General features: G+C 40.7%; 1 protein-coding gene across 2 annotated transcripts in view; it reads left to right on the plus strand.

The window, feature by feature from the left end:
* Positions 1-23,407, plus strand: part of FMN1 (formin 1) — a 394,055-nt gene that overhangs the window by 15,689 nt on the left and 354,959 nt on the right. The window contains exons 2-3 of one of the 2 annotated variants that reach the window (XM_039247267.1): positions 18,045-18,070; positions 21,372-21,546. The exons of the other annotated variant lie outside the window; for it this stretch is intronic. Coding sequence (XP_039103198.1) covers positions 18,045-18,070; positions 21,372-21,404 — 59 coding nt within the window. The 3' untranslated portion in view covers positions 21,405-21,546. Of the gene's footprint in view, positions 1-18,044; positions 18,071-21,371; positions 21,547-23,407 lie in introns of those variants that run through there. 2 annotated transcript variants of the gene reach the window in all.

The following is a 23,407-nucleotide window of genomic DNA, read 5'->3' on the forward strand; positions in this document are numbered from 1 at the left end:
CCTCTCCCCACCCCCATCAGCCCTCAGTTTGTTCTCAGCATTCAAGAGTCTTTCATGGTTTGCCTCCCTCCCTCTCCCCAACTATTTTTTCCCTTCTCCTCCCCAATGGTCCTCTATTAAGTTCCTCCTAAGCCTCCTATATGTGCAAACATATGGTATCTGTCCTTTTCTGCCTTACTTATTCTTTCTCATTGTCATATAGTATTCCATTGTATAGATAAACCACATCTTCTTGATCCATTCATCAGTTGATGGACACTTAGGCTCTTTCCATGATTTGGCTATTGTTGAGAGTGCTGCTATGAACACTGGGGTACATGGGCCCCTATGCACCAGCACTCCTGGATCCCTTGGGTATATTCCTAGCAGTGCTACTGCTGGGTCATAGGGAAGTTCTATTGTTAATTTTTTGTGGAACTTTCACACTGTTTTTCAGAGGGGCTGCACCAGTTTTCATTCCCACCAACAGTGTAGGAGGGTGCCTTTTTCTCCACATCTTCGCCAGCATCTAGAGTTCTCTGATTTGTTCATTTTAGCCACTCTGACCGGCATGAGGTAGATCAGTGTGTTTTGATCTGCATTTCCCTGATGATGAGGGACGCTGAGCATCGTTTCATGTGCCTGTTGGCCATCTGGATGTCCTCTTTGGAGAAGTGTCTGTTCATATCTTCTTCCAGGCGCCCTCTTTTCAATATCCTGTTGGCATTCTCTCTTTTTTTAATTATTGAATTTGAGAGAGAGAGAGAGAGAGAGAGAGAGAGATCCCAAGCAAGCTCTGCTTTGTCAGTGCAGAGCCCAACATGGAGCTCAGGCCCGTGAACTGAGAGATCATGACCTGACCTGAAACCTAGAATCAGATGCTTAAACTAACTGAGCCACCCAGGCACCCTTCTTGTTGACATTCTTAATCAACTTTACAGAAAAACTGAAGTTGAAAGAGGTGTTAGATGACAGAATCAAAGCTTGTTAAATTCTTCCTAGGCTAAATGTAATAAGATTAAAGTCAAGAGGATACTGGAAACATTCTACATTTAGATTAAAATATCTGCCTCACAAGCAAAGGACATAAGAGATTTGTGTTTCAGCTTTAGTTGACAACATAATGATTCAGAGCCAGTTGGGTCATGTGGCTGATTCAAACAAAAAGCTAGGCTATTTTAGTAATAGATATTCATATCAAGGGAGTAAATGTGCCACTATACTACATATGGTCTGACATATCTGGGGTTTGAATATAGTTATTGCTATGTATTTGAAGAGGGCTATTGACAAATTGGATTATATGCAGGCTGCAGGAAGGAGATCTATCTGGAAATTATATCATAGGAAAGAGATTCCAAAAGAATAGTGAGCCAGGGGTGTCTGGGTAGCTCAGCTGGTTTAGTGTCGGACTTCAGATCATGTTCTCATGGTTTATGGGTTCAAGCCCCACATCAGGCTCTGTGATGACAGCTGGAGGCTGCTTTGGATTCTGTGTCTCCCTGTCTCTCTGCCCATCACCTGCTTGTGCGCTTTCTCTCTTGTTCTCTCTCTCTCTCTCAAAAATAAATAAACTTAAAAAAAAAGAGAGAATAGGGAGCCAGTAAAATTAGAAAGAGGGTACTTGAAGGGATGCCTGGGTGGTTCAGTTGGTTGGGCATCTGACTTTGGCTCAGGTCATGATCTCGCAGTTCACGGGTTCGAGGCCCACGTTGTGCTCTGTGCTGACAGTTCAGAGCCTAGAGCCTGCTTCAGATTCTGTGTCTCCCTCTCTCTGCTGTCCCTGCTCATGCTCTGTCTCTGTCTCTCTCTCTTACTATATATATGTATATATATATATAGTCTGTAAAATTTTTAAAAATTTTTTAAAAAAGAAAGAGGATACATGACAGAGGCTGTGTGGTGGGTACCATGTGTGCCACCTAGATCCTTCCATCTGGGTCAAGACCCTGGTTTCCTTAGCTTCTGGGAGTGTTTGTTGCTGGCTGATGGCTTACCGGTTACTTGCTCCCTAAGCCTCACCCCCTGCCCAAGGGAGTTGACTTTTCGGAGCTTCTAGCCATTCCTAAGGGGTAGCCACACCCAATGGCTGGTGTGGGTGTGAGGATACAGAAACCCAGCTCTGTTGCCTTGTACAGGACAACTCTGAGGGCCAGCCCAGCTTCAGAACTCTGTGTGTGATCAGCTGACGCCTCTGTTGCAGCTACATCTCCTTCTGCCTCGTCCTGCTTCCCTTACTGTCTTATCAGAATTGTTCTAGAAATCTCTCCCCACTAAGTCTTCTCTGTGGGAGTCTCTTCCCCGTTTGTCTTCCAGGGAATCCTACCTGCAACAGCTGACATTAAAAAGACTGGAAAAGGATACATTATTCAGTAAATGGTGCTGGGACAATCGGTTATTCACGTGGGAATAAAAAAATAAAGTTGGAACTATCTCATGTACGAAATCCATTTCACGTGGCTTTAGAATTGAAATATGAAAAGCAAAACTTTCCCGTTTTTAGTAGAAAATACGCGAGGGATTAGGATAGGGTTTCTTGAAAGCACAAACCATGAAGATTTGTGAATTTGTCTATACTAAAATAATATAAAATTTAAATTAAGTTGAAATTGCTTGACTATGACAAATGATAATCATTTTTAAAAATAATAGGAAAAGCTGGGAGAAGACATTTGTAGCACTTATGACTAACACAGATTTAGCATCAAAGATAGATAAAGAATTCATATAAATTAATAAAGGGAAGGGATTGCCCAGGAGAAAAAATAAATAGGCAGAAAAGATAAATAGTCAATTTGCTTAAGAGAAGGTCTGAATGATGAATGAGTATATGAAAGTATGTTAAGTCTCACAAGCAATTAGGGAAATGACAATGAAAATAAGATTCATACACATCAGATTGGGGAAATTATTTTACTTTTTATAATACCTTTTCTATAAGTTCCTTTCCTCTTCCTTCCTTCTTCTGTTTCTGTGCCTTTGCACATGCCACATTTCCATGGGTACTGCTCATCTGTCAAGACCTAGAGCAAAGTCATCTCCATGCAGCTCTCCTAACCTTCCTGTTCAGAGTTGAGACTTTTCCCTTTATATATTCCATACAGCACTTTGTGTTTCTTCCATTTGAAAACACTTTGCATCGTTGTAATGTTTTGCTTATGTGTGATCCTCTGACACTAACTAGATTATGGGCTCCTGCATGGCAGGAATCACATTTATCTGTGTACTCCTGGCATTTACCATGGTGCATGGCACTTGACTGGTAAATATGCATACCGGATGGGTGAACGAACCAGTTCCTTGTCCCAGTGGCTTTCCCACAAGATCAGACTCCTAAACAGAGGCATGAAGAGTCAAGTGCTCTACAGTGGTTCTGAGTTTGCTTTTTGATGCATCCTCTAAAATTAGTTCCAGATAAACCAATTTAATTGCACATTGCCTGCAGTGGAGCATATGGTTAAATGTGGTCCTCACCCTCAATTTAATTAATGAGGATATGCAGAAAGAAAGTTCTTTTTATCACAGGTGGAAAGTTGCATAGGGACAAATTAAGTATTGTTTTTCTTTGTTATTCATTGTTTTTCTTCCACGCCTATTGCTGCCTAGTGGTACCTTCAGGATTTATTTTTAATCCTGAAAAAATGAAAAAGTATACTTTGCCTAGAGAGATAAAATATATTGACATATTTAAAAAAAATAAAATATCTCCCTTAGGAAATCTAACTCTTTGGGAACATATACCCTCAAGGCATTTGAAAAATTTCTAATCTCTTTTTTAAAAGCCAGGAGCAGCAGTTGTATAAACTCCAGATGAAAGCATATGATTTAGTTGGCATTTGTCAACTCCTCCAGTGATTATAAAATATTAAAGCTGGGAGGGGTCCTTTGGCCCAGTGCCTTTATGGTACAGGTAATGAAAGTAAGGTTCCATCTAATGTGTCATAATTGTTTAGTGATAGAATAGTGCAGATCTCCCACCTTCGATTTTGATTCCTTCCTTTTCTCCATATACTGTCTCCCCCCACCACGAATTTGAAGGTAGCAAGAAAATTACTTGGATTTTCAGGGGCTTTGAGCTATAATAGCTACTTAGGTATTTCCTTTGAAGCCCTTGAAATTTCCCCCATAAGCAATAGCCTGTTGGCCTTTATACCATTAATAATTAGCTTTCATTAGCACCTAAACTCAAGGGGGTAGAGCAGCTCCATTCCAGACCAATATAACTATTTGGGCTCATGGTGAATATGGAATAAGAAGTAAAGATTTGGAAATACATTAAAATTTAACTTGCTCAATGAGTAAATTATAATAAAGATTCTAAGTGTAATAATGTTATGTGATAATTGAAATAAAATTAGTAATATCTCTAGGCTTCTCTTTTCTCACTGGTGAAATAAATAACTTCGAATATCTGAAGACAATAAATCTTTGAGGATCTTTTGCATCAAATATTTTGATTCTGTGATTGTAAATAACAGAGGATTCACCCAGAGTTTGATGTTTGAAGTATTTTTTTAACAAAGAAGGCCTTCTTCTTCTTCTTCTTCTTCTTCTTCTTCTTCTTCTTCTTCTTCTTCTTCTTCTTCTTCCTCTTCCTCTTCCTCCTCTTCCTCCTCCTCTTCTTCTTCTTCTTCTTCTTCTTCTCCTCCTCCTCCTCCTCCTCCTTCTCCTCCTTCCTCTCCTTCTCCTCCTTCTCCTCCTTCTTCTCCTCCTTCTCCTCCTTCTCCTCCTTCTCCTCCTTCTTCTCCTTCTTCTCCTTCTTCTCCTCCTTCTTCTTCTGAAAAGTTATCCGTGACTAAAATGTTGCTTTGTTTTTCTGAGAGGGTCTCAGGAGTCACTCATTCATCTCCGTATATGTGTTTTCTGTCCTTCATTTACTTGGTAAGACTACCATTTGTTGAAACTAAATAAATTATTTAGTTGTTCAAATCATACTGCTTCTCTGTACTTGATAAGATGCATATAGGGTTTAAAGGAGACATTGTGGGAAAACACAGGTAGACATTGCCCATGTTTGAATATGAATTTTGCTGCTATGGCCTAATGCAAGCTACACAACCTTTTAGTCTCTGTTTGCTCTCCAATGTGAATCACACAATGTACCTCATAGGATTCTTATGAAGAATAAATAAGATGCCAAGCACAGTGTTGGGCACACTGTATGCATTCATGCCATTAAGGTGTATCAAATGCAACTGCAAGTGTCATTGAGCACCCTTGCTCAACTACAGACCCCAACAGTTAAAACCAGAAATAGACATGACCCTTTAACTCATGCTCTAGCTAAAACCTATTATGCTCATTTCTTATTGCACTTTCTTGAGGCATTGACTAAAATGTTTTGCAATGACTGGAACATTCCAACCATGAGACCAGAAAAGCCCTGATAGCAATAGAATGACTAGAAGACCACTCCAACATGCCCCCTTCCTTGCCCATGATCATGGGTTGAACACATACCGACCCCACCCATGATCATATGTTTCCTGCCTTTTCTCTTGCATGTACTTCCCTGAAGTTATCTTATACAACTCTAGATGTCTATCTTATGGAAAGTTCAGTTGTTAAAACTTGAGCCTGTCACTGTCCCTGGCTGCCCACACCTGAAATAAATCTGTGTCTCTCTCTTTCCCAAACCCTCATCCATTGAGTTACTGGCTTCTCTTGTGACGAGTTCACCTGCTTTCTTGGAGACAGCATTGGCATGCCCACTTAGGAGCTAGGCTCTACCTTGCCTAGCTCCCTTGATGTTCCTGGGATGGAGACATTGGCCCTGTGTTCATCTGTCTGTTTCCTGAGTTAGTGATAGATCAATTGGTAATACAACTAGTACTAAAAGTTCTCTTTTAGGTGCTGACATATACTTTTCCTATTGATCTCATTGAAGCCTTAAGTACTTTGTTGTTCTTGTCCTGCAGTATGTGTTTAAAAAACTTACTTTTTGACCATATGTTAAAAAGATCGTATGTTAAAAAATAATTTGATGTGCCAGTGAAGATAGAAGTGTATGTTCCTGATTCCACTCCAAATTCACTGCTTCCTTTTCCCACCACTCCTCTCTATAGAACAGCATCACAAAAGGGTTGCTGGATTTCTATAAAAGTCTTCAGAAAAGACCAACGGACAGATTCTCTATTGTGAATTTCTTTAGTAGAGTGTTCTTTCTCATGTTTGCCTTCCCAGCACCCAACTGGCATAAATAAATCCAGTAATGAACATTTGATAGCACTCATGGGAGGGAGCAAACCTCCTTTCAAATTCTCATGATAAAGATTTGGTACTTAAAAGGAACTTTAATCAATTTCATAAGCAGAAAATAATTTTCTGCCCATATTCTTAATGTTTCTGATATAAAGGAGCAACAAAAACCATTGAAGGCTGCATGGGATCGAACAAGGATGTTCACGGTACTTAAGCAATGAATGAAGAAGATTCGGTACCAGACTTGACCTCACCTGACACTGTTCTCATAAACATAACTGGCAATGGGTTTTCAGTTGGCTTTCCATAAAGAGGATCTAGAACTTTCTATCACAATTTACTGTATTGTTCATCATTAATATTTTGTTGCATGTGTTTATGCTTAGGTTAGTATGCACTGAATTTCATATAGTTCTTCAATATTAATTAATTCTTTTATTGTCACCACAGAGTCATAACTTAACAGGTAATGTTATAACAGATTAAAAGACCTTACATAACTATTATAAACAACATTTTGATGCCCAGGACAAGTGAATAAACAGTAGCTCTTACAGAATGCTGCTTTCACAAGAATTATTTCTAAACAGGTGTGTTATATGTTATACTGGAACCAAGGCTTTTTTTTTAAGTGAGTTTAAGAATATTAAAAACTTCTAATAACAAAATAATTTTTTTTACTGTTTACTGGTGCAAAAAATATCACTTTGCATTGCTGAAGCACTTTATTCCTGCCTGTGAAAATCCTTATCTAAAATTAAGTTTTTGATCAATGCTCCACTGCCACCCAGAATCCATTATTACAACTCAAAGTTATTTTTTATTATTTTATTTTTTAAATGTTTATTTATTTTTGACAGAGCACAAACAGAGGAGAGGGACAGAGGATCCCAAGCGGGCTCCGAGCTGACAGCAGCTAGCCCAATGTGGCACTCCAGCTCATGAGCCATGAGATCATGACCTCAGCCAAAGTTGGATGCTCAACTGACTGAGCCACCAAGGTGCCACTCAAAGTTGTTTTCTAAAAAAATGACTGTGAAGATGTTCTCCATTATACACAATTTAAATGATCTCTGCTTACATTTACCAGTATATCCTCTCAAGCCCTCGTACTCCCCCATTTCAGAAGGAAAGGAGATTAGAGGAATCTATTCATCACAATCCACTCACTGCCAGAGCCCAGCTCTTCTTTTCTCCCTTCCCTGGGCATCAATTTCTAGAAGAACCAATAATAAGATTCATAACATAGAGCGAATGAGACATGGGGAGTTAACATTTGTTATAGCGTCCCCAACTGTGCTAGGCTAATTACATGGAATTTTCATTTCACCTCGAGGAGTCTGTGCCTTTCCCACCATCTCATGCCTGTGTGGATGCAGGAAAGGAAATAAGGTTCGCTGGAAGAAGGCTCTGGCACAGTACAGTCTTTGGCTTCTGCATATTTATCCTTTGATTTTTGTTGTTGTTGTTGTTAATTGTTCAATTAGGTAAGTGCTCTTTTACGACTGAGAAGGTCATTTTGCCACTGTAAACCATTTTGCTTAAAGTCTAATCTATAAAATGACTTAAATACCGTCTATGCTTTTTTAGATTTTAGGAACTGGAGTTTATTCTCAGTAAGAAGTCTCCTTGCTGTCTCATTCCTGTCACTTTTTTCTATTAGATCCCATTTCATCCTCCAAACAGCTTGTTTTGTTTTTCCTCGGCTCAGGTACCATCCAAACAGCAGCCCGCCCACCTGGGGAACTCTTAGAGAGGCAGGCAGCTCCTGTTTGGGCTGTGCTAGAGGACATTTCTACTGGCATCTCAGGAGCTGACAGGTAGATTTCAATATAGCAGTAGCTCCATAGAGCGGCCTTGGTTGTTTGGAAAATGAAATCATTTTCTTCATCAGATTGTAGACATTTCCTGGAATAAATGTTAGCTTATGGAGGGTTTTATTATACGTGGGCTGAGTGTGTGAATTCATCACTGTAATCAAGAACTGGGTCCCAGGCGTGAGGCTTCCTGAGGAATCTGAGGAATTATTTCTTTTATTAGGCAAAAAAAGGGATCCATGAAGTTCCAGTTGATGAATGTATACTTGAGTATAAAGGGCATGGATTATTTTTAAATGGTTTTAAAATAGGTAAGGTAATATTTTTAAATGTATGTTCCAGACATATGAAACTGTATGTCCCAGATCCGAGTTTAATATTTAAACCTTGATGCTCCCACACAGCCCCATGTATGGGGTTCTTGACAAAGAGCTGAATCTATAGGTAATCAGACATCCAGGGCTAACTTCCAGCTCTCAGGAAATAAAGAAACCAGAGGGATACATTAAGCAACACCATGAGCAAGCAAATGGATAGGTTCGTACGTGGAACTGTACTGTGTGGTTTTTTTAAATTGAAATATAATTGGCAAACAACATTGTGTTAGTGTAAGGTATACAGTATGTTGGTCTGATACCTTTATATATTGCAATATAATTTGCCACCATTTTTGTGGTACGAACAATTAAGATCTGGTCTCTTAGCAACTTTGAAGTTTATAAAACATTAAACAAAAGAGACAGATTGGGGGCAAAGGGAGAGAAGACTGATTGGCCTGGCAAATATATGAAAGAAACATAAGAGACATAGCAACCAAACGTAATGTATGGGCTTTGTTTGAGATGTGATTAAAATAAACCATCTGTAAAAAGGCATTTTTGTGACAATCAGGAAAATTGAATATGGACCAGATATTTGATCATACTGGGGAATTACTATGCAATCTGTTAGGAACGAAAATGGCATCAGGAGTATGTAAGGCAGTGGTTGTAATTGTGTGGCCTTGACAAGTATCACCAGCATCACCTGGGAATATATTAGAAATGAAAATTCTCAGCTCCACCCCAAACCTACTGAGTAAGAAACTCTGGGGATGGGGCCCAGCACAACCATGAGAATCACTGATACAAGAAAATAGCCGTATTTGAAAAGAGATATACACTGAGGTGGGGAGGGGTGAAATGATACAAGGTCAGGTAATGCTTTCACAACACTTAAGTTAAAATAAAGCTAAGGATTTGATGAAATGAGTGTGCCAGAATGTGGATAGCTATTGTTCTGGGGTGATGCATTTGTGTGGCTGCATTTAATGGTTCTCTCTCTTTTTGTGTAACTTGGAAATATTCCTTAGAAATTTGGAGGAAACCTTAATGTGCACACACACACACAGTGGACATCCTTCTCAGAGAAAAGAAACAAACAAAAACTTGATTTTAAATTTTGTAAAAGCTCCCATCTTGCCTCAGCAAACTGGCGTTTAGTCTTTGCTTTGCCACTAATCACTTTACTGGGTACTCTTGATAAGTCAGTTTCCCAGGAACGTAATTGTTCTTATCTGTGAGATAAAGGAGCTTCAGTATGTGATCTGTCAGGAAGGTTCTTTCTAGCCTGCTGTTCTTGATACCCTGTGCATTCTGGTGAGGGTTCAGGCCCCTCAGCAGCATTTCTGCAGTCTGGAGCGTGATCTGTGGCTGAGTGCTTTCTCAAGAGCATGCTCTCCCCCTCTCTTCCTCTCTCCCTCTTCCTCTCCCTCTGTCTCATTCTTTTTTCTGTCTCTGTTTTTCTCTGGCTTTACATCCATTTCCCATCTGGGGGACAGCAGCATTCTCTGGGATGACTGAGGCCCAGGCACATCATCCTCTGACAATAGATAGTGTTTGAAATTGCATGAAAAAGATATCCAGGGACTTGAAACATGAGGTGACTTTTAGGTTAGGTCAGGGATGGTGAAAGCCCAGAGTAGAGCTTGGGACCTGTTGCTCTTGGCGTTTGCCCTGAGCCTTTCCTCTTGCGTCCACCCCTGCTGTGGCCATCACCTCCTCATAAACAGAGAGACAAAGCATAGTGGTATAAGCTCTGAGTGAATGTGGGAGCTCTAATTCACAGCTCTCATACTTGAAGAATCCCGTTGATCAGAATAATTAAAGCTGTGTACCAAGTTTAGCAGATAGCAATGGTATCCTCACTGCTAGGAGGAACCAGGTTATCTAGTAAACCATAAAAATGCAGAATTACTTGGCTAATTCAAGCTTCTCTGTGCTCATACTGAGGGGTTAGAGAAGAGGAAGACTGTCTCTCCCTTTGGAAGATCGTGGGGGACACACCAGGTGGTTCATGGGGAGGGAAAGGCTGCAGAGAAAATGATAGGAGCACAGGAACATGATGTGTGCAATGGGCGACACATGGCATTGGCAAAAGGGAAGGAAAGTGAAACAGGAGGAAGCTGGTGGGAGTACAGAACAAGATCTGCAGAGTCCAACAGCCAGGAGTTGGTGATGCTTCTTCAATCTACTCCTCTTTAGATTTCCTGATAGACATCTAACTCCCACAAGTGCAGACAATCAGTGATAGTATTCCCACTGACACAGCAGTTCCTGGAGGCCTTTCCCCACTATTGGCATTTGCTCATTTTCACTTCTCCTGTTCCTCCATTCCTTTCATTTTTTGTATTGACTTTGGCCCTGCCTGCACCTTAGCAAACAGGTTATGTCTATAGACATTGGCAAAAGGAAAAAACAAACAAAAAATCCCAAAAAACTAACCAAACAAAAAACCCAATAGCTGCAACAGTAGTTGTTTATTGAGCACTTTGTACCAGGCACTGAAGTGAACACTTGATAAATATTATTTTTCATTCGAGCCACAATCTCTACAATAGTTTTTATTATCCCCATTTTACAGACAAAGAACAGAAAGGCAGAGAAGTGAATTTGCAGGGTCACTCAGCTACTAAGTGGCAGAATCTAGAGTTGAACCCAGTTGTGACCCAACTACAACTATTGTCCCTCATCTCTGCATCTCATTACTGTGCCGTCTTTCATTGGTGAGGCGAATGGAGTGAGAACCTGGAACCAGAGAGGTAGGCCAGTCTGTGAAGCAGGCCACATGGCGGAGAGCACCTGGGGCTCCCCAGTTGCCCAAACCCATAAACACATAGAGAGGTCATTCCCCAGTATAGAGACACATGCCAGCACTTCACATGGCATGTCGAAAGGAAATACATTGTTTACTTTTAGTAGGACAATTAGTTTCTTGATTGGAGTATGAACAAAAATCAGAATCTTTCCTTAGGAAGAAATATGGATGCCAGGATATATCCTTGGTGATATTATTAAACCTTTTCCCTTGGGCTCATTACATGGGGGTTTTCCTGGGACACCTGGGTGGTTCAGTCAGTTAAGCGTCTGAGTCTTAGTTTCAGCTCAGGTCATGATCTCACAGTTTGAGCCCCATGTTGGGGCATCAGCACAGAGCCTGCTTGAGATTCTCTGTCTCCCTTTCTCTCTGCCCTACCCCTGGTTTCTCTCTCTCTCTCTCTCTCTCTCTCATTCTCTCTCTCAAAATAAACAAACATTAAAAAGGGGGGGGGTTACTACCCAAAGCAATCTACACATTCAATGCAATCTCAATCAAAATTGCACCAGCATTCTCAAAGCTAGAAAAAACTATCCTAAAATTTGTATGGAACCACAAAAGACCCTGAATAGCCAAAGTAATACTGAAGAAGAAAACTAAAACAGGAGATATTACCATCCCAGACTTTAGCCTCTACTACAAAGCTGTCATCATCAAGACAGTATGGTATTGGCATAAAAACAGACACATAAACCAATGGAATAGAATAGAGAACTCAGAATTGGACCCACAAATGTATGGCCAAGTAATCTTTGACAAAGCAGGAAAGAGTATACAATGGAAAAAAGACAGCCTCTTTAACAGATGGTGCTGGGGGAAATGAACAACAACATGCAGAAGAATGAAACTAGATCACTTTCTCTCACCATACACAAAAGTAAACTCAAAATGGATAAAGGACCTGAATGTGAGACAGGAAACCATCAAAACTCTAGGGGAGAAAGCAGGAAACAACCTCCTTGACCTCCCCTGCAGCAATTTCTTACTTAACACATCCCCAAAGGCAAGGGAATCAAGAGCAAAAATGAACTCTTGGGATCTCATCAAGATAAAAAGCTTCTACACGGCAAAGGAAACAATCCACAAAACTAATAGGGAACTGACGGAATGGGAAAAGATAGTTGCAAATGACATATAAGATAAAGGACTAGTATCCAAAATCTATAAAGAAGTCACCAAGCTCCACACCTGAAAAACAAATAATCCAGTGAAGAAATGGGCAGAAGACATGAGCAGATACTTCTCCAAAGAGGACATCCAGATGGCCAACAGGCACATGAAATGATGCTCAGTGTCCCTCATCAGGGAAATGCAGATCAAAACACACTAAGATACCACCTCACACCGGTCAGGGTGGCTAAAATGAGCAAATCAGGAGGCTCTAGATGCTGGCAAGGATGTGGAGAAACGGGCACCTTCCTACACTGTTGGTGGGGATGTAAACTGGTGCATCCCCTCTGGAAAACAGTGTGGAGGTTCCTCAAAAAATTCATAATAGAACTCCCCTATGACCCAGCAATAGCACTGCTAGGAATTTACCCAAGGGATACAGGAGTGCTGATGCATAGGGGCACATGTACCCCAGTGTTCATAGCAGCACTCTCAACAATAGCCAAATCATGGAAAGAGCCTAAGTGTCCATCAACGGATGAATGGATCAAGAAGATGTGGTTTATCTATACAATGGAATACTACATGGCAATGAGAAAGGATGAAATCTGGCCATGTGTAGCAATGTGGATGGAGCTGAGAGCTAATGGGGGTTGGGCAGAGGGAAGGGGGGTGATGGGCACGGAGGGGGCACTTGTTGGGGTGATCACTAGGTGTTATATGGAATCCAACTTGACAGTAAACTATGAAAGAAAAATAACCAAAATAATAAAAAAGGGGGGGCACACCTGGGTGGCTCAGTTGGTTAAGTGTCCAACTCTTGATTCCAACCCAGGTTATGATCTCACAGTTGTGAGATGGAGTTCTGCGTCAGACTCCATGCTGAGAGTGGAGCCTGCTTGGGATTCTCTTTCTCTTCCTCTCTCTGTCCCTTCCCCATATGATGCTCTCTTTCTGTCTCTCTGTCTCTCTCACACACATACACACACACCCACACCACACACACAAAAGAGCAACACTGGAAAAACTATAAATATGTAGAGATTAAACAACATGTTCTGACAACTACTGGATCAAAGAGCAAATCAAAGGAGGAATTTTAAAAAACTGGCTATAAATGAAAATGAATGCAACATACTAAAATCTATGGGACACAACAAAAGTGGTGCTAAGAGGGAGATTCATAGGACTACAGGCCTACCTCAAGAAACAAGAGAAATCACAAACAATTTACACCTAAAGGAACTAGAAAAAGAAGAACAAGTGAGAACTACAGTTAGTAGAAGGGAGGAAATAACGAAGGTCAGAGTGAAAAATAAATGAAATAGAGACAAAAAAGACAAAAGAAGATCAGTGATACTAGTAGTTGGTTCTTTGAAAAGATAAACAAAGTGGACAAACCTTTAGCTAAACTCACCAAGAAAGAGGGCAAAAATATAGAAATGAAGTCATCTAAATTGGAAAGGAAGAAGTAAAACTGTGACTGATGATTACATGATACTCCATATAGAAAACCTTAAAGATTCTACTGGTCACTGTTAGAATTAATAAATGAATTCAGTAAAGTTGTGGGATACAAAATTCATACATGCTGTTGGATTTCTCCACATTAATAACAAACTATCAGAATGAGAAATTAAGAAAAAAAAAAATCCCAAGGCACCTGGCTGGCTCAGTTGGAAGAACTTGAAACTCTTGACCTTGGAGTCATGAGTTTGAGCCCCACATGGGGTGTTGAGATTACTTAAGTAAATAAAACTTGACAGAGAGAGAGAGAGAGATCCCATTCACAATTGCATCAAAAAAGAACAGAATATCTTGGAACGAACTTAACTGAAAAGGTGAATGACTTTTAACTGAAAACTATAAGAGATTGATTAAAGAATTAAAGAAGTCACAGATAAATGGAAAGACTTTCTGTGCTCATGGATTGGAAGAATATTGCTAGTGTCCATACCACACAAAGCAATCTACAAATTCAGTGCAATTCCATAAAAATTCCAATAGCATTTTTTCACAGAGGTAGAACCACAAAAGATCCCAAATAACTAAATTAATCTTGAGAAAGAACAAAGCTGAAAGTATCATGCTCCCTGATCTAACTATACTATGGAGTTATAGTAATCAAAACAGTATGATATTGGCATAAAAACAGATATGTAAATCAATGGAGCAGAATAGAGAGCCCCTAAGTAAACCCACACATATATGGTCAATTAATTAATGACAAAGGAGCCAACCATACACAATGGGGAAAAGACAGTCTTCAATAAATGGTGCCGGAAAAACAGGACCACCATCTTACACCATATGCAAAAGTGAACTTAAAATGGATTAAAGCCTTGACTGTAAGACTTTAAACCATAAAACTCCTAGAAAGTAATATAGGTGGTGAGCTCCTTGACATTATTCTTAGTGATATTTTTTTTGATCTGACTCCAAAGACAAGGAAAACAAAAGCAAAAAATATCAAAGTACATCATAAAACTAAAAAACTTATGCACAGTGAAGGAAACCATCAAACAAAAAGGCAATCTACTAAATGTGAGAAGATACTTACAAATCACATATCTGATGAGGGGCTAGTATCCAAAATATATAAAGAACTCATACAATTCAATAACCAAAAAAACAACAACCCCAATTTGATTAAAAAGTTGGCATAAGATCTGAACAGACATTTTTTTCCAAAGAAGACATACACATGGCCACAGGCCAGTGAAAAGATGCTCAATACCACTAATCATTAAGAAAATGCAAATTGAAACTGTGTTGAAATATCATCTCACACCTGTTAGAATGGCTAGTATTGAAAAGGCAATAAATAACAAGTGTTGGTAAGGATGTGGAGAAAAGGCACTATTGGTGCAGCCACAATGCAAAACAGTGTGGAGGTACCTAAAAAAATTAAAAATAGAACTGCCATCCGAAGTATAATTTACATACAATATTATATTAGTTTCAGCTGTACAACATAGTGATTCAACATTTATATAAACACTGCAAAATAATCTATTCCTAGGTATATATCCAAAGATTATAAAAGCACTCATTCTAAAATATACATACACCCCTGTGTTTATTACAGCATTATTTACAACAGCAAAGATATGGAAAAAAATCTAAGCATCTGTTGATAGATAAATGGATGAAGATGTGGTATGTATATACATATATATATGGAATGGAATATTACTCAGCCATAAAAAAGAAGGAAATCTTGTTTGCAATGACATGGATGAAACTTCTGGGTATTATGCTAAGTGAAACAATTTAGACAGAGAAAAGCAAATACCACATGATTTCACTTATATGTGGAATCAAAAAAACCCAAAATGAACAAACAAAACAAAATAAAACCCAGGCTCATTGACACAGAGAACACATTGATGGTTGTCAGAGGGGAAGGGGTTTGACAGGGGTGAAATGGGTAAAGGGGATCAAGAAATACAAACTAAGAGTTTTTATAATACAATTGTTTATGATATAAACTTATTGTAAAATAGATAAGTCAGGGGGATATAATGTATAGTATAGGGAATATAGTCAATAGTACTATATTAACTTTGTGTGGTGACTATGGTAACTAGGCTTATGGTGGTGACCATTTCACAATGTATACAGATGTTGAATCACTATGTTGTACAGCTGAAGCTAATATAATATTGTATGTCAATTTAAAAAATGTGCCAAACTTGTGGGGATGAGCACTGGGTATTATATGGAAACCAATTTGACAATAAACTATTTGTAAAATTTAAAAAAAAAAGAATAATAAAGATAAAAAATTTTAAAAATAAAAAATGTGCCAAAAAGAACCACCAAGTGCAATGATAGCTGTGGATACACGTTGCTGCTTACATAGAACTTCCACATGCATTATCATCAGATCGTCACAAAAATCCTCCTGAGGTGGGTGGCTATATTTCTCTCTGCCTCTTAAAAAATAACTTATTTGGTTTATGTCATGCCTTGTTCCAGAAGGGATTTGAGGGATTTGCATTCAACATAGCAGATAAAATACATTTATTAAAACAGATGATAAAACATTCTTTTGATAGGGTTTTATTGATCTGAACAAATTTTGGATCCAAAACACTATGGAGCTTTCCGCATGATCCTTGCTCTGTTTCCAAGAGGACGTAATTATAACAATTATAACGTTGTTCAACAAGAAAATCACTTGCTTAGCCACTTTCCTCCTGAAATATTGTGGTTTAAAATGAGGAAACAGGAGTTTAAGAACTATCCCATACTTTTTATTTGTTGGTTGGTTTGCAACCTTGGGAGTTCCCTGGGTGAAATCTGTAACTGGGCCCCATACATGGAGGGCAGGGAGAGACTGAAGAAAGAGGCAGGCCACTCCAAATTGGCAAGTGGTGGGTTTAATAAGCAAGGGAACTTAGGTATGAAGCTTGTCTTCCATGGCCTCAAGACAGATAGAGCTTCATGCCTGCCCACTTGAATCTTAAAAGTTTATATAGAGACCTTAACTGGGCTTAGTCATGTATACCATTCAGCTGGTCTGAACAACACATTGCTTTCTCAAGTCTGCGTCTCTGAAATGGCTACTAGTGTGGGGAATAGTAGGCAGGATGTGCATTCCAAGGATGGGGTTTGAGGGAAGGGAAAAGGAGCCTCTGATTGCCCATAACCTGCAGTCATATCCCCTTGATGACCTCCAACATTGTTCCTACTTGAAATTGTTCCCAAACACTTTCATCTCTGTATATGCTTATGCTTCTGTCTTTGTCTCTGTGAGTACGTAGTATCTAGGTACAGAAATATGTAGTTTTCATATTTTCAAGACCATGTCCTTTCCAAGACCATGTCCTTTGTGTGTGATTCCTAACAGTCCTGCCCCTGAAGCAGGGAGACCACCTCCGTGTGACTGAGGGTGGAGCTAAGATGCAGAGGGTGACTCACCAGGAAGAGAGCAGATAGAAGACTTTGATGTCGAAGCACCTGTCCTTCTTGCTCTACCACATTGCCATGTCCCCTGTGGCCATGGAACCATCTTCTCTGTACTGTGACAGTGAACATGGCTGACATTGTGACCATTTGTGTTTGTATCTGCAAGGCACTCAGAAATCATTTATTCATGCAGCAGTATTTATAGCATTCTTATCGTGTCTCCATCACTGTGCTAGGTGTAGTGGACACATTAGTGGATAAAATAGATCAAGGAAAAAATGGTGATCCCTGTCCTCATGGAACTCACATCTGTTCTAGAGCGGTGACACCCAAAATATAAAGTAATCTGTAAGTTCTGGACTATGTTAGCAGAGCATAGGTATGATGGGGAGAAACAAGGCTGAGAGTAGGAGGGGGAGAGCCTGAGTCTGTTCCCTTGTTTTATGGACCACAGAACAGGAATCTCATAATGGTATGTAATGCACCATAAAAATTCTATCCAGTCTGAAGTAGTATATTTTAATAATGTTGCATAACCCCAGAAAGTAACCTAATTGATTCCGATAGCATTCCATGGAGAGAGTCACCTCTTACCCTGGCCTTGCCAGCTACGCTTTTGGTTTCTCCGGCTTTCCTTCCTGCCAAGAGGCCTCCTTATTCTTCAGGGGGTTGCTTTTCTCACATTTCAGAAGGACAGTGCATAGTTATGTCAGGTGTGAAAGGGATCTTTCCTGCCTGATGCCAATGACAAGAAGCACTAGGGAGGGCATCCTGACAGAGCGGACATTCTCCTCTCTAACCGGGTTATCCTGTGCTCTGGCTTATCTTACTGTGAGATCTTCCTCAGTTCGTACCAACATTCAAAATCTGTATTCTCTTTCTTTTCAGGGACACATCTTTACAAAAGAGACAAGGTGAGATTTCAAAGACTCTCAACACTTTACACTGGCCTTTTGAAGACAAATGTGTAGACAAACTTCAGGGACAAGCCCCTCCCCTCCACAAGTGGTTGCATATTTCACATCTAGAGTGCTTATTGGTCTCGTTGTGTGCAGGTCAGATAGCCCATCATTGAATTTTAATACAGCCAGAAAATTTCCCCGGGGGGCCATAAAAAAAGAAAAGAAGGAGGGGGATTGGAAGGCAATTTGAAGAGAGATATTCAGTAAAGAAAATATCTCAAATGTAGGCTGTCCTTATTTTAACTGCGAAACACTATGGCCCAAATGTAATTTTTAAACTTTTTTTTTTTTCTTAAAAAAAGAAAAGCCAAGATAACTAAGTATCAGAAAGGTTAAGCAATTTTTCCAGAGTCATAGTTTGGTTTTTCCTTTCAGTGCCTTTCCATTTAACCTTGTGGCTGACAGTCCAACAGTTGGTTATGAAGCTGTTACAATCCACTGCTGTTTCCCTAATGTCTGGGTCCGACCCAGCGCGGCAGATGTGGGGGCGGGGTAGGGAGGGGTGTGATGCAGCCGGGGCACTTGTTTTGAAACCGTGTTTGCACGGCAGCACACTTTTTAGACAGAGATTGTCATCTACTGGGTAGATGGGGTACTTGACCTATTAGCTTAGTGATCCCCTCTTGCACAGATTCTAGAGCCATCCTTGGGCCACTAGGAAACAACCTTGCCATTGTCTAGGTTTTTTCTCTTCCTTTAAACTTTATGCCACTTCCCATAACTCCACTTAAAATTAGTGGAATTACTGATCTAACTTGGTAATTTATTAGGTCTACTTATTATTTCAGAGAAAGCAGGGGTTTCCTTGCTGTTTTGTTGTATGTATGGTTCACAAAAGCTTTGTGGTTTGATGGTAGCCCCTTGAACTAATGTCCTGGCAACTGCATACATAGGCTGGAAGTAGGTGTACCTCCTTGTGCTCTTCTGAACTCAAACAGTCTGTCTGGTGTATGTTCCCTTAGTGATATTTATTACAAAACTTGTGGAAAGGTTAATGGCTCCCTTCTTTGTCTCAAAGACATGTGAACATGCCTCTGTGACTTTAGGATCCTTTGAAGAAGGCATCAATATGCACAGTTATTATTCATAATAGTAGAAAATTAGGGATTGAGAAGGTATAATCTTCCCACCAAGAAGATCATCTGGCTTCATCTGCATTCCTAGGACAGAGTGCCAGAGAGATGAACTAGGTAGCTAGTTGGTACCAGAGCCAGGATTAGGGCAAGGTCTCCAGCATTCTGGTCAATGTACTTCCCTCCACGCTGCTTTGACCCTGTGTGCACTCCTTTGCCCACTCATTTACAGCCATAGACCTCATGGGTTCATATTGTGAGAGATCATGTGTTCTAAGTCTTTCACTTCACACGTGAGCACAGGGAAGCCTAGAGACTCTAAGTGTGTTTCCCAGACTTGGAACTGGGTTGTAGGTACTTGGAACTGGGATGAGAGACCAGGTCCTCTGACTCCCAGTCTGAGGCTCCATCAGCCAACACCTTGCTTCTCCATCAATGGCTGTGCCTTGGAGAGTGTTTTAACATGGAACCTAAGGACTCCCATGAACTCAGTTGCATAATCCTCTCTTATGAGTTGTACTTGTGAAGGATGCAAGTAGTTCTGCATTAATGATGGCACCTAACACGGGAGCCACAGGGACGTGGTGCTCTGCTTCCAGTTCCCTTTGTCATTCTGTTGACTCATGGTCTGTCGGTAGGCTCGGCTTTCTTTGAACAAAGTGAGGGCCTTGAATTAGATGCTCCTGATGGAGAATTCTGTGGTTCTTTCCAAGACGGGTATGTTTCTTTGTGTTTTGTCCAGTAGAGGGGGGTGTGTGCTCACAGACCAACAGCCCCCTAGGCTCCTCCTCCAGGTTGGATTACTGTGGAGACCCATAGAGGGTGTAGTAAAAGAGATGCGAGTCTGAGCAAGACACCATGTGGGAAGAGATGGAGTTAATGGTGGAAGAGCTGAGGTGGCTGGGCTGCTTGGAATTAGCAGAGGAAGTTAAAGGTATTCCTAGGAGCCAGATCACGGGGCCCCCAGGAAGTCTTTTTAGGTTGATACCACACCACGAAGAGTGATAGGCTGGGAAGCTACAGGTTTGAATGTTCCTGTTGCAATTTTACCCTCTGCTCTTAGATATGGTGAGTATCCTGGGTGTAAGATGGCATAATGTCATGGCAGCCCTGGTCCGGGGCTTCTTTTCCAAGTGGCATAATGTAGGCTACATTAGGAAGAAAGGTAACATCTCCTTTTGGCACCCCGCTGCACACAGGCAGCTTCTGCATACATGAAGCCTATGTATGTGCTGAGGTCTGGGAAAGATCAGCTGACTCTTTCATCTTTAGTTAAGGTCATAAACCACAGTGGATCACAGTGGAGTCCCCCCAAAAATATGAAAAATCCATTTCTTCAGTACAGAGTATGGAAGCACAGAAAGGAATATTTTTGTTATAGGCTTAGCCGGAGAAGTGGAAACTGTAGAATAGTTTTGGAAAAGTACTGCTTTATTGAAAATACCCAGCTAGTGATACTTTGGACTCTCAGAATCGAGACAAGCACATTCAGCCAGGAAAGGAAGGAGGGATAGCAAGAAAGGGAAGGAGGGACAAGTTTTGGAGTTAGAGGGTTGGTGGTAGAGACCAAGAAAGGAAGAAAAAAAAACCTCTTGATTTTCTTCTTCTGACCCAGCTGTGGAAAATACTATTTTCGGTCCCTCTCCTCACTGGTCTGAATGATTACCCTGGGTTGCATAGGTCATTTCAGGGCAATTCCTAGGACCTGGATGTCCTTATCTCTGTTCTTTCTTGTAGAGTGGATCTAGGCAGGCATGGGAAAGTCTTGTTAACAGGCTTCATCTGATCAGTATCTTTCTCCCAGGAACTGAAAGAACTTTTCTCATGTCTTTTTAAGTAACAGTTAGGGGCTAGAAGAGTTTCTGTCAGTTGAAGCTGGATTACCCCCGGAGGGCATGTATCTAGCAAAGGTTGACTGCATTTCCCCTACTTTTCCAACCTCTGCCCTGCCCACCCTCATCAATTTCCTGGTGCCCCACCCTTGTGGCCACTGAGGAAGTTTCCTTGAGGCCCTGGCCTGCAGTGTGGTGCTCATCCATCTGCCTGTGTAAAACTACCAACAGTGGTACTTGTTGTCTGTGAAGGATCTTTCTTGGGCTAAAGACTTGGCATTGTATATTCTGTTCACAATTGGTGAGAAATCATGCAGAATATTCAGTGACGTGATACCTGTCCCATAGGAGCCAACTGGAATATGCTGTTGGCCACGCTGACCCACGGTGAACGCATATACTGACGACCAGTTATGATTAGAGACTTTTCAGAACCTATTTCCATCTTCAACGACACTGATTTGTTCAGAAAGAACACCATGGATGCAAATAAAAACAATCACCATCCTCATCCTCGTTTCAATACGACTCTTTGTAATTTGCAGTGTACTGGCACAGACATCTAATTTGATCTTCCCACCAACTGCCACTGCAAATAGTGGAAGAATTACAGTGTAGTAGAAAGAATCCAATAATTTCCTCAGCCTTCTGAAATAAATACTCTCTGATCAAAAAAAAATTCATTTGATATATCACGTATGTTTTTATATATCTCTTTGTGGAAATTTTACATGTATATCTCATTATAGAAAAGTTTGGAAGCACATCAATTATTTTAAAAACTAATAAATGAAAACTGCCTAATCCTACAAGTCTAACATAATCACTAAACGGGCGCTTGGGTGGCTCTGTCGGTTAAACGTCTGACTTCAGCTCAGGTCATGATCTCGCTGCTCGTGGGTTCGAGCCCCGCATCGGGATCTGTGCTGACAGCTAGCTCAGAGCCTGGAGCCTGCTTCAGATTCTGTGTCTCCCTCTCTCTCCGCCCCTTCCCCCCTCAAAAATAATTATTAAAATTTTAAAAAAATAATCACTAAATATAATTTGCGGTATGTGGGTGACTCAATCGTTAGGTGTTTGACTTTGGCTCAGGTCATGATCTCGTGGTTCATGAGTTCAAGCCCCATGTTGGGCTCTGTGCTGACAGGTCTGAGGACTCTCTTGAGCTTGCAGACGGCTGCCCTCTTGTTGCCTTTTCACGTGGTCATCTCTATGAGCACTGGTATGCGCCTGGTGTATCCTAATCCCTTTTTACAAGAACACCAACCAAACTGGGTTAGGGTCCATGCATGTGGCCTCATTTAAACTTAATCACTTCTTTCAAGTCCCAGTCTGCAAATGCGGTCACATTCTGAGGTACTGGGTAAGGTTAGAGCTTCAACATAGGAATTTGGGAGGAACATAATTCAGACCATTACATTACTCTATACATAATTTTATTGTGAAGTTTCTGACATGCTTGTAGATGGATAAGAAGATAATATTTACATTCTGCCCTCCTACCCTCTGGGTGAGAGTACCTTCGTTTCTTGCCAGAGGTCTGAACAACGGAAGCAGTCTGCTATCTTACAGAATGCAACAGACTGGGAGTCAGAGCCCTGGGTCCATATCCTGGCTCTGCCGGTTCCCAACCAGGTGACTGCCCCTGGCGTTAGTCTCCTTGTCTGTAAAATTAGGATAATAACACCTACCGCAGTAGCTGGTTGTGACACTGGATGAGATCATGCATGTGGGGGCGTCTAGCATAACGCGTGCCATGAAGTAGACATCAGAAATTGCCAGCTTAACCTGTCAGTTGAAAAGTATGTTAGAAATAAATATTTCACTTTAGTGATGAAGGAGAGCACAAGTACTGACAGAGCCCTAAAATCTCACCACGGTCGTTTATACACACTGCTACTCCAGCGCCATAATTCTTTCAGCTAGGATTAGCAGTTTACATAGGGGAAGGGAAGGGAACATAAGATAAAAACAGAAAGGGAGGAAACCGTAAGACTCTTAAACACAGAGAACAAACTGAGGGTTTCTGGAGGGCAGGTGGGTGAGGGGATGGGCTATATGGGGGATGGGCATTAAGGAGGGCACTTGTTGGGATGAGCACTGGGTGTTATATGTAGGTGATGAATCACTAAATTCTACTTCTGAAATTATTATTATACTATATGTTAACTAATTTGGATTTAAATAAAATAGGGGCACCAGCATGTCTCAGTTGGTTAAGCATCCTACTTCAGTTCAGGTCATGATCTCTTGGTCTGTGAGTTCAGGCCCTACATCAGGCTCCGTGCTGACAGCTCAGAGCCTGGAGCCTGCTTTGAGTTCTGAGTTCTGTCTGTCTGTCTGTCTGTCTCTCTCTTTCTGCCCCTCCTCTGCTGGTGCTCTGT

Source organism: Hyaena hyaena, unplaced genomic scaffold (genome assembly GCF_003009895.1).
Source record: "Hyaena hyaena isolate Hyena2069 unplaced genomic scaffold, ASM300989v1 scaffold_292, whole genome shotgun sequence".
Lineage (NCBI taxonomy): Eukaryota > Metazoa > Chordata > Mammalia > Carnivora > Hyaenidae > Hyaena > Hyaena hyaena.